This window comes from Pseudorasbora parva, chromosome 9, assembly GCF_024679245.1.
Source record: "Pseudorasbora parva isolate DD20220531a chromosome 9, ASM2467924v1, whole genome shotgun sequence".
In the NCBI taxonomy this organism is placed as follows: Eukaryota; Metazoa; Chordata; class Actinopteri; order Cypriniformes; family Gobionidae; genus Pseudorasbora; species Pseudorasbora parva.
This window is the reverse complement of record NC_090180.1, coordinates 23,593,246-23,610,332: the sequence shown is the minus strand read 5'-3', so window position 1 is coordinate 23,610,332 and position 17,087 is coordinate 23,593,246. Positions and strand designations below refer to the sequence as shown.

General features: G+C 37.2%; 1 protein-coding gene across 9 annotated transcripts in view; it reads left to right on the top strand.

Annotated features, from left to right (window-relative positions):
- Nucleotides 1–17,087, top strand: part of dlg1b (discs large MAGUK scaffold protein 1b) — a 147,730-nt gene that overhangs the window by 12,798 nt on the left and 117,845 nt on the right. For 5 of the 9 annotated variants that reach the window (XM_067454356.1, XM_067454360.1, XM_067454357.1 and 2 more), the window contains exon 3: nucleotides 6,641–6,804. In XM_067454356.1, the coding sequence (XP_067310457.1) occupies nucleotides 6,641–6,804 (164 nt within the window). Of the gene's footprint in view, nucleotides 1–6,640; nucleotides 6,805–12,555; nucleotides 12,628–17,087 lie in introns of all 9 variants that reach the window. The other 4 variants (XM_067454353.1, XM_067454358.1, XM_067454355.1 and 1 more) reach the window with 1 other exon arrangement.

The following is a 17,087-nucleotide window of genomic DNA, read 5'->3' as shown; positions in this document are numbered from 1 at the left end:
AACCGGACGTATAATGTCACAAGATGCCACGCATAATGCAGCTGATTTGACGACGCGGAAAGATCGGTGTACGTTATCCAAAATGAGTAACTTGTACGTTAGAGGGCAAACGTAGAGCAACGAGGAAGAGCCTCATCAATATTTGGTCTGACGAGCATGTTTCGAAAATGCTAGAAAAAACACACAAAAAGCATACCTGGCTCTTCTCATCAAAGTTCCTGTGTTGCCCATTATTAGCAGGTGCAGACGACAGAACGGCCGTCTCTTTTGCACAACGGAGGAAATCCTGCTGCTGTTTTGAATGTTTTGAACATTTTATGAGCTCTTCATGATTTCTCAGCGGGTAAAAATAATGCCACATGTACACGCATAAAATGATCGCGTTTAATCCAGCACACAGCGTTGTTTGGAACATTTCATGAGCTCTTCATGAGTTCTCTGGTAAAAAATAATGCCATATGTTACACACGCATAAAATGATCGCGTTTAATCCAGCACACAGCGTTGTTTTGAATGTTGTGAACATTTCATGAGCTCGTCATGAGTTCTCTGGTAAAAAATAATGCCATATGTACACGCATAAAATGCCCGTGCGTGTAATCCGCACACAGCATTGTTTTGCATGTTCGGTAAACGAGCTCCTACGTCATATAAACCGACCAATCAGGTTGTGAGCGTCTCCCTGTGCCTTTGGTTCGGTAACTTTAGGTGCGCTGTTAAAAATGCCCGTGTGAACGCTAAGCGGACCAGGACTATTATGTTTGTTTTTGTTTTTGTTTTTTGGTCCGGACCAAACTAACCAAACGAACCGAACTACAAGTGTGAACGCACCCTTATATAATTATTAAAAAAATAAAGACTTTTCGGAGATATGCAGGATGCAATGCTACTCTATAGGTACTCAAGATTGACATGACACTGACTGAAACTGAGTGTTTCACCCCCCCTTTAAGAAGTCGCGCAACACTATTTTATAGGCGCTAGAATGCTTGTTGTTCAGCGGGTATGCAATTCATTCTTACTTTCACATTTAAACGATTTTATGAGGTCAATTTATACCCTACTTGTGGTCAGTCTATCAATCAACATGCTTGTTTGATTTGCGGCCTCTTTAAATACAGTTTAAAAAAGAAAAAACATTCGATCTACGTCAGAGCCGTAGTGCTTCCACGAAGCTTTCTACAGCGTCGTTGGCAGGGCGTCAAGAGCAAATTTTGATGCTCTCGCCGGCGGCGGTGTAAGGGAGCAGCCATGGATGGAGCGAACACAAAACTCAAACACTAATTGACTAATTAAAAAATACAAAAAGTAGTCTTCAAACATACTTGTTCAGCATAACCGTATGTTAATGATTTGCTAGCTAATAAAGGGTTTTTCACCATCTGCTTCCTGATTTGCTTCAATGAGATTTACAGATAAAGTTATGAAATATTCTGTTCCGATATTGCAGCTGACTCAGCTAGAGTGCTGTGTAAATGCACACTCTTATATAATGCATTTTTAATTTGTTTGATGCATGATGATTCAGCACTTGAAAAATCATTAGGACCTTTGATTTATGTGTCCCATAAGATTTCAGTATGATAGCATAGTTTGTTCTCATCCCCCCACCCCCAAATTTTGGACAGGGTGGTTGCCAATCTGAAGTTGCTGTACAATTCTCTGATTATTTCTTAACACATTAAAGATTTGTCACAACCTGCTGTCAGATGTCAGTTATAAACAAGCCATTCTTTGGAATCATGTCAGTCAGCTATGTTTCCATTAAAATTTGTGAATTGAACTTGAATATCAAAACTGAAATATCGCATAAAACATTTGCAAGCAAAGCACTGTTCACGTCCAGTGTGTTAAAGTGAACAAAATCCTCACTTTCTGGGAAACTGGCACAAAATATCTGTAATAATAGAAGTTGTTGCAATCAGGGAAGCCACTGTGGCTCTTTTATTCCTAAATCATAAATGACTTGCTTCTCCGAGCCCGCAGACGAAGTGCAATAAACATTGTCATCATGTTATCTTGCTTTCAGAGGCCTGGTGTTTGAGAATGCAATCGTGTGATACACTTCTGGTAGGCCATTATACCAAATCATTCTCATGACAGACATTGGCTCAGGCATTTCAGAATGATCAAACCAACATTTTGAGATGCTGTGCACGTTTCTATAATTTATGTGGATCTTGGTGTTTCCACTCAGTGTATTTATTGGTTTATTATATGCGATATCCCAAAATGTGCATACAAATATGTGGATGGAAACATAACGAATGGCACACACATACAAATGTCAGTTTCTTAATGTTAGGTGTCTCAATTTCCAGGTAGTCTGGAAGAGAAAATACTTTGATATTTTTGTAATAAATGTTATTGCAATTTACCTGAATAACTTTAGTCTTTAGTTGTCATTAAATAGATTCAGTATATTTTATTTTTATTTTTATTTTTTTGAGAATAGTTGCCTGAGAGGTCAGTCAGATGTTAAATTGGCGGATTCTCTGACAGTCTCCAGCTTCTCTAAGGCCTACTGAGGCATTGACAAGTGAAAGAACAGCGATTTAATCTCAAGAAATAAATCCTGGATTAGTTTATCAATCCAGCACTTTCGTGTCTGTGGAACAACTTTTATTTTTCACCAGCCCTAATACAGGCACCAAAATCACATTTCAGACTTAGATAAAAAAAAAAAAAAAATGCTTTATATTATTAATGGTTTTAGCTGGACAAATGCTCATTCTACATTAATAGAAGGCTATGAACTCAAATACAAGCCAGTGTTTTTTTAAGAGGGTCTGTGAAGTCACTATTTCTACTGGGAAACCAGAGATGAGGGAATCACCCCCACCAGCTGCGTGCATTATAAAAATATTTATTCTCATTTCTGTGAAGCTCCATTTGATCCAGCATGTATTTTCAGCCCTGTTACCCAATCTCTGCCATGCATAGAAGAACTGTAACCCTCTGCTATTTTCTCTCTTGGCTGAGCGTAGCCAACCACAGCACGGCATTCTCTCAAACTGTCATTTCCCCTCTGCATGTGGAAGGGACTAGTTCCCTAATTTATTTTAAACTGCACATGTGCCAGTTTGTTTGATTGTTAAGATTACACTGTGTTTACTCATGACTGGGTGGTGGCTTTTAAATGTCTGCAATATATGTTCATGATAAGAAGTTCATCTGTTTGTTTTTGTTGAGGGCATGCTTGCTGACCCTTGTATCATTATGATTGTAACCTGATGAATGTTGTAACAGCTGTGAATGACCTTTAAATCTCCCGTGACCTCTAGCTTCAGTCAACACTCTTGTTTGTAATCTTTAAATTGTTGTTCACTCTTGGATGTGTATTTATAGATGCATGCCATTGGCTACCAAATCACATCAGCGAACCTGGTCAGTTATGAACAAGATTTTAAAGCTGCACAATTCATGTGTCCTTGAATGACCTTCAAAACCTGTATCCAGCTCACCGTAAAAAAGAAAGTCTACTTAAGCCACGATTAAAATGTAGGAATGACAGTTTGAACACAAGGCACTTTAGGCACTTTATGGCTGTCAAACATTAGAGGGACAAAATATTACATCTCATTTAGTTTCGAAGGCTGCATCCTCTGGAGGACACATCCTGTGACTGATGCAGTATTCGGAGTTTCCTCAATCATAATTAAACAAGGCATCCTTTGTAGGACACACTGGCAGAAAGTATCACATTGCTATGCCAACACGTTCAGCCTCGCTGCGCTCTCACGTCGAGGCTACCGCAAGATTTTGTTACGCTCCCGCCTGCTCTCGCAGAAATGTATACTATTTTCGCCCACTCCCGCCCGCAAACAATCAAGTTTTTTCCCATTTCTGCACGCAAAAACATATATTTTTTTATAAATACATTGCATATTCGGCCTGTCACTGTTATTGTTTTCACTTGCTCCCTTGTTGAATATTAAAAAAAGGAAAATAAATAGATGTTCATTTTATTTGCGTTAAATTAAATGGATGAACACAAACAAGGAACTTAGAACATAGAAATAAAAGTAAAAAAATGTAGCTATATATATATATATATATATATATATATATATATATATATATATATATATATATATATATATATATATATACATATATAATATCTGTAGCACTAAGCGATTCATGCGGTACAGACATTTTGCCACTGTGTGGTAGGCTTGGCTGTTCCATGCTTATGAACCAGGCGAGAGTTAGCTTCCTACCATGCTGCTGTATCATTTTTATTTTATTTTATTTTATTAGGTTTATTTGTTTCTAGTTATTTTATTTGTTAGATATTTCCACTTTGCGGGAATCCCGCAAATAATTTCATTTCCCTGCAACCTACACACAATAATATCTTGCCGCCTGCACCCACATTCACTCAGGCTATTGTCCTGCGCCGCATTCGGTTGTACTGGGTCCTTTGCTTCCTGCGGTACTCCCGCAGGAGTGCAGGTCTCTAAACTCTCACGCCAGTTATATGAATGAAAAGTCATAACTTTAAAATTTCTATGAAATGTTTCTTGCTTTTACAGCAATGTACTGTTCTTAACATTTAAAAAGCACTAAACACTTGTAATCCTGTTTACCACAACTCTCTGTTTCAGGTAATACAGTTTAAAAAACAGAAACAAGCTTGAAACTACTTCCATTTAAACACCACATTAACGCTTGCAATATATGGCGTAGGGCTGTCAAAATTGTTCAAAAATGACATTCGAATATTGCCTTTAAAAAAACACGAATATTCGAACTATTCGAACATCTGGTTGCGCATTATGACAATAACAGGACAAATTAATACAAAGAGACATAACTACGTGTATAGGTAGTCTATTTAAGTTTAAACATATTTGAAAACATTATTACTTGCACAAAAACAAGAAAATCAACTAGATGAAGCTGTTCTCTGTGGGTACATGAGTGATGAACGCCGCTGACGATCTGGAGCTCACATCATAACGGCCAAGACCGCATACCTCACTCTCTCTAGCCCTCATGCTCTCTGCGCAAAACGGTTTAAATGAACAAACTTTGAGTGCTGATCAAGAGTTTTGTGCAAGTTTTGCACTTCTTGTCCCAAATATAGCAGGCTTTATTCAGTGATTGAAACAAATATTATTAATATTAATTTTTATTTTTACAGCATCGTGAACGCTCCGAGCGAGCTGTGCTGTGGTAATGTTAAACATGGAACTTTTCCTTGACATGAAACGGTAAATAAAACAACCAGTGGAAGCAGTGCATTTATCCTTTATTCATGCAATATCTTTTCAGTCAGTAAAATAGCCTACACTTTAGAAATGTTTCTGTTTAACGTTAAATAAACGTTCTCTGCTGCGGTTGAGTTGGGCTCTGCACTTTCTGCCATATTCCATGCACGATGCGTCAACTTTCTGCTGAGCCTGTGACAGTGCGACTCCTGTGACCCTCACCCTCGTGCACATGAGCAAAGCAGACAACCATGCCTCTACTACTGCAGACGTTTTTACCTCCGCTTTTTTCACTTTTTTTTTAAATTCGAATATTAATTTTCACCTTCGAAATTCGTTTTTTAAAAACTATTTGAATATATATATTCGAATTTAGAATATTTGTTGACAGCTCTAATATGGCAGTGGTGCCGCTTTTTCATATAATATAAAAAAAAGACATTTGTCATGCAATTTTTTTGGGTTATCAACAGCAGTGAATGATACACCTCATGCACACTCCGATTCCTGTGAGAAAAGGGTGCATTCGAAGGTCGCGTTTGGAGTGTCCTACTCACTTTTTTGAAATGAGACGGCCATATGACAAATGCAGCCTTCAAATGCGGCCTCCAGAGGTGTGGTCTCGCTCGCTCCTCCCATGTCTCTCGCTCACCCACCCCGCCACAGTGATAAACTACACCCAGTGTGAACTTGAGAGGACCTGAAATCATGTATTTGCCCGGGTTGGTTAGAATTAATTAAGCAGAAATAAAAAATTTGATATAAAATTGTCCATGCAATGAAATGCATACATTTATATGTGATTTTTAAATGAATAGTTCACCTACAAATGAAAATTACTCCATGATTTACTCTCCCTCCAGCCATCCTAGGTGTGTATGACATTCTTCAGACGAATGCAATCAGAGTTATATTAAACAATATCCTGGCTCTTTCAGCTTTATAATAGCAGCCCAGAATTTGAAGCCCACAAAAGTAGATCCATCCATCATAAACGTATCCTACACTTACTTTGTAAGTTGAATACTGAAGGCGGTCTAGAAGAAGCTAGATATTTTACTTTATAAAGTTTTACATATGGATATTTTTCTTACACAAACCCATTGATTAACTTCAGTAGGCCTTTATTAACCCCCTGGAGCCTTATGAATTACTTTTCTTTAATGGATGGATGCACTTTTTCGGGCCATTCACTGCCATTATAAAGCTTGTTTAAATATTACTCGGATTGTATTAGCCTGAAAGAAGAATGTCATATATGTCTAGAATGGCTCAAGGGTGAGTAAATGATGTGATAATTTTCATTTTTTGGGTGAACTATCCCTTTAAGTGTCTAAATATTTTGTAATCCCCTGTATCTTGCTTTTCCTTTTTAGTAAGCTTGAAACATTTCCTATTGAAGATGCCTATTTCTCTCTTAACAGATATCCAGGAATTTTACGAAGTGACCTTATTGGATAATCAGAGATGTGGGGAATTGGTGAAAGTGCCCGATGCAATGCCCCCAGTGAACCTGTGGGATTTCTCCAGCATTCAAAGCACAACGGTGACTTCAGACACCCTGCCCAGCCTTAGCACCAGCATAGAGGTAAGAGTGCTCCAATTTGTAATCTTTAAGATTAATTTCATGCTGTTTAAAACGTTATATATCATTACATTTCTGCTAAAACATTTCCAGCATCTCACAAACCCCACAGTGTAATTTTTTCTTGAAAATGGCATACTGTTTGTTTTTCATTAAACATGTCATGGCACAACATGGTTGTTTAATTAGTCATCATTCCGATTACAAAGCACTAACCACACATGACATGGTTGATTGACATGTTTATTGGGAATACATAGCAGTCTTAAATGAAAGGATGTTTTTTAAGCAGTGCTGTCATCTGGCCCTTTTTACTTTTAAAGTTCATTTGTAACTCTTCTGGGGTGTGTTTCACAAAACTATGGGAAACTGAGTTCAACGGAACTTGCGACAACTGAATGGGAAATGTCTCCCTTACATGAAGCATGTGTGCTTTTGCAGCTACACACTCTTATGTAATCATCAGTCAGGCATTCGGAGAATCTTTCATCCTGCTTTGCATGTTGTCACAATAGTCGTTGTTGGTGGAATTTACTATAATCCATCTTAAAGGGTCAACTGGAAATCATTTGCAGAAAGACTGTTGGAAAAGACAGTCTTATTGGATTCAGGAGCAGCCTTTCGGTCTCAGTAGCTGTGCGTGATGCTGCTGAAAACAAATATGACACAGGAGTCTTCACCCTCCGTGGCTCTAACTGCAGTCTCTGTGCATGCTGTTTGTGAGCTTGAATACTTTAGTAGCAGATGTTCTCTTTCCCTGGGCAGAGGAACAGAATAATGTACTTATGCAGAATATCCTGAAAGAAAGCAAAGTTCAATCGCTATATGACCTCTTAAAAGCACAACAAGATAGATAAGTTGTCACAGAATTAATTAGCTCATTTTAAGTAACTAAACTGAACAAGCAGTTAAAATTCTAGGGTTGCACCCTAATATTTGACTGTCGTTAGTGTTGTTAAAAACCATTCACGTCGGGTCCTTGTGGTAATTACAGCATGTCTGGCAGGAAATCTAAATGTTTGCCTTTCATCAATCGACCTCAAATATGGCATTTTAAAACTTAGTCGCTAGCTCTAGCGTTAACCCAAATAAATGTGCGCATATCCAAGTGTTTGTGTGGAGTGTGGAAGCTGAAGTATATCGCTTATCGCATGACTCGGGTGTATACTTACCTTACAGACATGAGAAATATATCTATAGAAAGCTTGAAATGTCAAGCGATTGTCAACCAAACAAATATTCTTATATTATGTGATCCATGTGAAGCGTGCATAGCGTCCACTACTGCGGATATGAGTCAGAATTGTCGACTTGATCTCTGCAGAAAAAAACACAGAAAACATTATCAATAAATTATTAAAATGTTCTCCTTGCTATTTTTTCACGACACATTCATAATTATTACTTTTTTCGGTGCGCTGTGGCAAATTGTATGGGTGCTTGAGCAGGCTATATGTTATATATAGGCAATTAATGGTTAATTATTATGATTTATATAGTTTTTTAATAAAAATGTGCGATTACTGTAATCGCTTAAATGAACGACATCGCTTAAATGAAAAATCTTTAGTTAAGAGCAGCCCTAAAAAAAATCCTTCTTTTTTTTTTGAGTGTATATATGCCGATACATTAAGATTTTTTGTTGCTTGATGTTTGCTTAAATTAACATGAAAAATTATTTCAGCACTGGTCATTTAATTTCTCACCACACTTTTGAAAAATGAAAATGTGGAATGTGGCAAAATGCATACTATATGCAAAAAAAATGAAGGAACATAACATAAATAGTATTGTAAGCTACATTACACATTATTGCACATATTTTATAATTTAATGGGAAATAGAATGGTAAACATTACTTGTTGAACAATATTTTAATTGTCCATTTATAATCAAGCTGCAATTTATGATAATTTCAAATTATGCTTATAGTGTGAAAATATGAAGCATTTTATAGTTTACTTATTAAAGTTTTTAGGAAACATAACAAGCTTTATGGCAAGATTCAGACACTTGGACCAGAGAATGCTATGAAACACTAATATAAGAATTCTCCATATTAAAAGTAAAAATCCACAGGGGTCAAAGGTAACTCTCAGGTAACTCCAGAAGTTATCCACCTTTTTTATATATCCCATGACGATTTGCTTGAATTATGGGAATAATTTAGCCTGACAAGCCAGACCTACATCAAGATGTTTGGTCTGGAAACTCACCATTGAAAGGACTCAATCTGAGGGGCGGGATAAACGGTTGTCTTTCAAACTCCCTCTGCACGCGATAGGATAGCGCTACCACCAACCAGAGCAATGAAGGTGAAACAGAGCTTGTTGATAGATTAAATATTCGCCGTATCCGGTCGGCAAAACTCCGAACACATCTTCCCTTTTTAAGAATGACTTCAGTGCCGTTCTTTGTTCTTTTCTCAGAGAAAAGCTTAACTCCAGTCTTCCAGAGTCGCGGTCAAAGCTGATTCAAAAGACCGCCATTCGCCAGTTTCTGTGTTTACTAGAAGCACGCAAACGCAACTCGGCCGTCGTCATTATGGCCCCGCCCACCGACTCTATACACGATGTGATTGGCCCGGCAACAGTTAGGGGAATACAGCTCAGAAGGGTATTGAGAGTTGCTAGACGACACTCGCGGGCAGATTAAATTTGCTGCCGCTAGGGTGCGTCTAGATTTCTAGGTTATGAATAATTTCTATTAAACTAAAAATGAACAGCAAAAAGTTTGCACTGTATAAGCATTTTAAAAAACTAGATATAATGAGATGACATTATTCTACTCATCCTTCAACCATCAAACATTAAAAGGACATGTAAGTGTAACAAATTACTACCACAGACCATGAATAACATGAAAAGATGGATTATTTCTGCAGCCACATATGGACATTAAAAATTAAATCAAAAATGTTTATTAACTGGAACATTGAGTGATAATATTTCATAGTGATTTTCATCAATTTGACAGAAAATAAATATTGCATCAAAACAAACCTGGAAAGAGACGTGGGGATTTGGGGTGAAAACCAGAGATGCTTTTACATTCCAGGGAATTATTCATGGGATATATCATAAATTAAATCGGGAGAGCACATCACAAATGGGCAGTATACACCGATGAGGCATATCATTTTGACTAATATTGTGTAGGTCCCCCGTTTGCTGCCAAAACAGTTCTGAACTGTCGAGGCATGGACTTCACTAGACCCCTGAAGGTGTGCTGTGGTATCTGGCACCAATATGTTAGCTGCAGATCCTTTAAATCCTGTAAGTTGCAAGGTGGGGCCTCAATGGATCAGACTTGTTTGTTCCGCACATCCCACAGATGCTCAATTCGATTTAGATCTGGGGAATTTTGAGGCCAAGTCAAGTCATACCGATTCCATGAAAGGGTGTGCATGGCCTGCAACAATGCTAGGTGTGATATGGGTCTAATGTAACATCCACGTGGATAGCAGGACCCTTGGTTTCCCAGCAGAACACTGCCCAAAGCATCACACTGCCTGCGTGGGTTTGCCTTCTTCCCATAGTGCATCCTGGTGCTACTTGTCCCCTGGTAAGCGACACACCAGGCCATCCATGTGATGTAAAAGAAAACACGATTCTACAGACCAGGCCACCTTCTTCCATTACTCCGTGGTCCAGTTCTGATGCTCACATAGCCACTTTTGGCACTTTCAAAAGTGGGTATTGTTTACAGTAGTGTGCTGGATTCAGGCCGTATCCAGATCAGATGGTGGACCTGCGCCTAGACACGACCACAATGCAGCCCTGAAGTGTCAGCAAAGATGACAACTAGACCCTTTCCTGTGAAGGCCTCCTTCAATTCACTTTCCCTCTTTACAGATGAAAACGTTATCAAAATTATCGGAAATAACCAAAAACGCTGTATTTTGCAATGCACAAAATGAATTTGGTGGACATTTTGTAAAGAAAAACTACATGCCTGTGCACATACGTATTCAGACACTGACTAAACACTTAATGCTTATGTGCAGTCTGGCAAAGCTCTCACAGATTCACATTTTTTGAAGTGTACATAAAAATGATAACGGTATAATTTAAAAACCTGCTTCGGGCTTTGTGTTATCTAGCAGCTGGGCGCTGTTGCCATGCGAATGATCGGCTAGAACGCGATGAGATTTTTCAGTTTTAGTTGAAAATGGTGTAGTGTAAGTGGCCCTAAAGTAAATAAATAATGATTATTTACAATGGAAATTAATCAATCAAAAACTTTCTTTAGCTGAACAATAACAGTCTCACCTTCATTTATACAGCTGATGTACAGCCAATTAACAGTAACTGTCTAGAGCTGATGTACAGCCAAAACAATCTCTCTTCCATTAAGTTCCTATTATCACTGTAAAACTGCTTTGAAGCAATCTATATTGTGAAAAGCGCTATATAAATGAAGGTGACTTAACTCTGACCCAGTTGTCTAGCATCACAATTTGACTCTTGTCAAACTCGCTCAAATCCTTACACTTGCTCATTTTTCCTGCTGCTGACACATCGACTTTGAGGACAAAACGTTCACTTGCTGCCTAATATATCCCACCCACTAAAAGGTGCTGTGATTAAGAGATGAGCAGTGTTATTCACTTCACCTGTCCGTGGTCATTGTTATGCCTGATCGGTTTATTTTGTCTTTTTCCACACTATTGCAGCAGGATACAAAGGGAAAAAATCAGACAGAAAATAATTTAGCGACTGAAAAGAGCTCTTGCCATATATATTCTTGTTATTCCTTGTCACATTAAAATGCCAAGTGTTACATTATTCTCCTGATGTCTGAAAATAGAACATGAAGTAAATTTTACAGCTCATTTAGTCAAACTGTCGGATAAGGATTATTTGTTGTGGAAACTTAAGCTTCGTTTCACTATTTTTGAGTGGAACATCCACAAATTGAATGTGTCTCCTCCCATAATCTATAACACAGCATGGAAAAATGTGAACAAACTGAATAGATCATAAATAAATAAACGTGCTTTGTGCCTAACGTCTTATAGAAGATTTTTAGAAATTTAGATGAATTGATCGCTTGTAATAACTATAGTGTTGTTAGTTAGTGACATGGCAAGACACCAAGAGTGTGGTCTGACATGACAACATTCAAACAGCAGTTGGACTTCGATGTGTAAACAGTGTTGTAATATATATGTTTGTAGCTGGGCCAGTCTGTTTTGGAAGACAGTTGTCACAACACCACCACCTGCCTGCAGTGTGTAGTCACGAACAGCACTTTTGAGTATATCTAGAAAAGAACAGATTATTATGTCTTTAGTACAGCAGCATTCGATCCAGACATTAGTTTAGTTGGGAAAAGGGTCTCCACTGATTGACTAATATCTCAATAGCAATGTTTTCAGATCGAATATTGTCTCAAGACGAAATTATATTTATATTTCTGTAGGTGAGTCAGTAAACTGATCTGATTCTCTAACTCTTACTTTATATATCACTACAGAAAACCTGTAAATCTGAGACTGAGCCGTTATACCATTTATGCAATAATCACTTATTCAGAATATTTCTTCTCATTTGTCTTCAACTCTAACTTACAGTGTTTTGTAATATTTTGTTTTATTCAAACAAAATATTAATTGTTCCTCATTTTCAAGCGTTTGAACGTCATTCTAGTTGAAGTCATTTCAAATAAACTTCTCTAACTCGCACCTCTGCTGTGTATTTGAATGTCCTTTCTCTTTTCCCTTTTTTTGTGTTAATAAATGGCCACTCTCAGGACTCTCCCCTCCTAAATGAAATCCTTCATGTGCTTGCTAAAGCGAAATCCTCCCACAGTGAGCTGGACCAAGTGAGTATCATACCGGCACGGGTCTGGTGGGTTGGGCATACCCCATGGCCGCATGTCTGGGCCGTTCATTTCCTCCTACCCCGTTCCTCAAGCCTCATCGATGGGGTTTTCTCCAAGAATAGAGGGACTCATGTGTCATTGTGCCCCATTTATTTAGGCTCGCCTCATGGGTCTGCTCTGGACATAGGTCACAGCATTATCGCTGGGATACCAAGTTTTGGTCGCCAAGCTGTGGGTGACATTTTCACAATGCTGAAACTTTATTCAAAATATGTTATCAGCATTATATTCAGAACGTCCAAAATGTGACATTTTTTTCTGAATGTGATCAGCCCAATATAGCTGTTAATTTTTTATGATTTGAGGAATTGGATTTTTGAAAAATTCAATTTAATTGTCAAAATACATTATTATTAAATTGTGCTGTTTAATATAATAATAAAATAATTGTTTAAGATTGTGAAAATGTCAATTTGGTGTTATAAGTTTAAAAATCGCCTTTAACCAATGTGTATTTAAATCTCTTATGTATAATGTAATTCATGTTTTATATATAGATGTATATATCTATATATATATCTATATATATATCTATATATATATATATATATATATATATATATATATATATATATATATATATATATATATATATATATATATATATATATCTATATATATATATATATATATATATATATATATATATATCTATATATATATATATATCTATATATATATATATATATATATATACACACACCAGCAAAATGTGTATTTTATGTTGTTCACACTTTTCGCATTGTGTCTTTTCGCATTCGCATTTTCGCAACAAATTTATGTTGCAATATTTAACATAGTAAATGTAGCAAAGTTATTAATATTTTCATTTTTTAATGTACATTTATAACACTGTACTTGTGTTACTTGTGTTATATTCTACAGTACTTGCAAGGGGATTTCTAATACAGCTGCAGAGCTGGAGACTGTAAATCTTTCTCTTTTGACTGCCACAATCCATCTTTCCAAAGTCATATAATGCAATGGTATATTTATTTTTTTACCGCTGGAAATAATATTTGGTATGGTATCCCTTGTACCTCTAAAGAAATGTTTTATGTATAGTTTACTTCTAAGTTGCAAATATGGTAATGTGAAAAGGGTCCATAACGTAAGAACTTCATATTAAGTGAGGCAGTTAATGGGGATTGTGTAAATTGTTTAAAGACAGTAATGCATTTATATAATGCATTTGGGCAGTGTTGGGGGAAACATGTCACAAGAATGTAAGTTATGTTATTAGTTGGGCTGTCACTAACGATTATTTTGGTAATCGAGAAATTGGTTGTTTATTTTAACGATTAATTGAGTAATCAGATATATTTTTTTGTGGTAATAAAAAAGCAAAGACCTAAGCCTTTGAAAATGACTTGAAATACATGTACAATAAAAATGAGGCAATAGTATTTGGTTTAAATAAAGAATCAAAAATAACTTATTTTGAAATATCGATGAACAGTTGAATATTTAGTAATTGAATTCTCCTGTGTAGGTTTATAAACAATTTACCTTACAAATCTGTTGAAATGGTACATTGCGATTAACAACATATGAACGTTAAAGCAACCCAAACTCGCAGCATATTCAAAGATGGAGTTTGTGAATTCACAATAGCATTACACTATGGTTTTTAACTGGTTTTAATACATTGTGCAGCTTTAGAATACGGTCTAATAATGCTGTTCATTGATTTTTTTTTTTTAGTGCAGCACCACTTCCTGTATTTTGCCAGTTGCTTGACATGGGAAAATTGCGATCAAGTATTTTTAAAAATAGAGTACTTGAATTTAATCGACGAATTGTGACAGCCACAGCCCTAGTAATTAATTTTATTAAAGAAATGCATTGCTTTTACACTTACAATCTGAGTTACTTGTTAAGTATTGTAAAGTTACTTTGTTTTTCCATTTATTTACTGACACCACCTGTCCACAGTAGAAGTGATCTATTGACGACGTGCAAATTAAAGAACCCAGACACAGCCGGGTCATTTCCATAATGACTCAATCCAATAAGAGCAATGCAAACTAGCAGCTAGTTTAAGACATTCTTTTTTTTGCGGCCGTTAAATAATGCAGCAAATACAGGTAAATAGACTAGATTAATCCTTAGTAAATCTTTTATAAGCATGATTTTTTTTATATACTCCCTTTCCTATACATTTTTGCATTTGAAAGGGAAACTCCAACAAGTGCATATACAATAGGTCAGCCGGAAAAATAACCCTGTCCATGCATTTACAGCGTAAATTTTTCACTACGTAAATCCTGGAGGTTGTTTTTGAATGCCAAAAGAGTGTGTGCGCTGGCCCAAGCTGTTATAGTAAATCTGGCCCTTTGTGTGAAAGGGCCTTTACATTTGTATTTTGTAATACATCTGTGTGTGTATATATATATATATATATATATATATCTCACACAAACCAGCAAGAAGTAAATAAGTAACACAATTAGTTACTTTTTTTAGGGAGTAGTGCAATGTTGTAAAGCATTATTTTTAAAAGGAACTTTTCCATACACTTAGCCTTCCTCTGATCATGGGTCAAAAATGAACAGGTGCTTGGGCCAAAAATGCACCTGCAAATTTAAACTTAATCTTGTAATCAAGTAAAAATTCAATGAAAACTCTCGAATGTGGCATAAAATTTAGATCACCTCATGTTCACACATTATTATTAATATTTTTTTACACGTTTACAGTGTTCCGCATTATAACCAATCACACACAAATCTGTTGAGCTTATGTGGGCAATTAGAGGTGTTAAGATTAGAAATCACTGAAACGCTGACAATTCTGCACTCTAGCGAATACTCTCATCATATATAAATGAACATAAACAGATTTGGTGATTGTGCTCTTGAGAGAATTCGAAGAAAACGTTTAAGGTGAAGCTATGGTTAGGCTATTATTCGAACTGGCTGGCTTGCCAAATCACGCATATGGTTGCCTTGTTGGAATATTTCACTTTAAAATAAAAATGACCAAATGATTTACTCACCCTCAAGCCATTCAAGGTGTGTATGACTTTCTTCTTTCTGATGAACACAATCGGAGTTATATTAATAAATAATAAATACCTCTGATGCTTCCAAGATTTAAAATGGCAGTGATGGGGTCCGTTGAGTTTAAAGTTTAAAAAGTGCATCCATCCGCCATAAACATACTCCACACAACTCCTGAGGAGTTAATAATGTGACTATCACATTATTAATAATGGCACGATCATTTGAATATACTCCAGGGTTTCTGCTGATACAAAGCCATATGCTAATCGCTGAAGTAACCCTTTAAGGAGGAGTCACATCTAGCCTTTCTCTAGAGAAAGTTCTAGTTGAAATGCTGTTTCATGCATACTGAGATTTTTAAACTCTGTTAAAGACTTGGATTCCTATCCTAAAAATGGAACACTAAGTTGTACGAAAATTTCAAACACTAAGTTGGACGTAGTGGAGTATTTCTGTGTCAAAAATACTCCTTCCGGTTTCTCACAAGTTACTGAGAGTTTTTTTGGGTATGGGTCCGCTTGACGTTGACAGAGCGGAAGGTCCTTGCGCACACGACTAGAGCGAGAGAGGAAACGCACGCCCATAAACACTGCTCTCAGGTGCAGATCCAGTCCGTGCAACACGTCTGTCGTGCCGCGCTCCACTTTATTCCTATGGGTGACGTCAAGCGTCTTCAACGCGTCCGCATAGCATTCCGGGAAGGCAGCGCTTCATTTGAACCGATTTGAACGCAGAAATGACGAGAAGCGTCAAAACATCATGCTTCAGTCGCGTCGCAAAAGTGGATCTCCACGGTCACAGCTGTCACAGGACTTCACAAAATCAACAAGAAGTGTGTTTTTGACGGAGCGGTCCCAGCGATAAAGGTTCACGGTCGTGCTTTGGAATAGGGCTGAGCGATATTCTGCTTTAACATCGACATCGCGATGTGCGCATGTACGATAGTCACATCGCCGGAACATGCGATGTGAAGGGTAGTAGCCCATGGTGTATTAAGAGAATGGTAGCACACAGTAAACACGAGTTTGTTGCTGGAGTGACATGCACATTCCGCGAGCCTGCACAGTGATTGGTTCGCTGAGCCACTGCTCACGGCCAAACATTCACTGCTAAAATGCGCAATGAAGAGGATCTGCCGCAAAAAAAGAAAGAAAAAAAAGGTCCGTACCAGAAATCATCTTTTTGGGACTATTTCGGCTACAAGAAGGAGGATGTTGAACAAAAAGAGGTACTTTGCATGGAGTGTCTTGTGGCCACAAAACAAGAAAACACCACCAATTTGTCTGTTCACTTAAAACGGCACCAAAAAGATGATCTTTACGACGAATACAAAGCAGCGCTCGACATTAATGGTTGTCCCGGACAAGTGGTTTTTTTTTAAGGGACAAGTGAAAG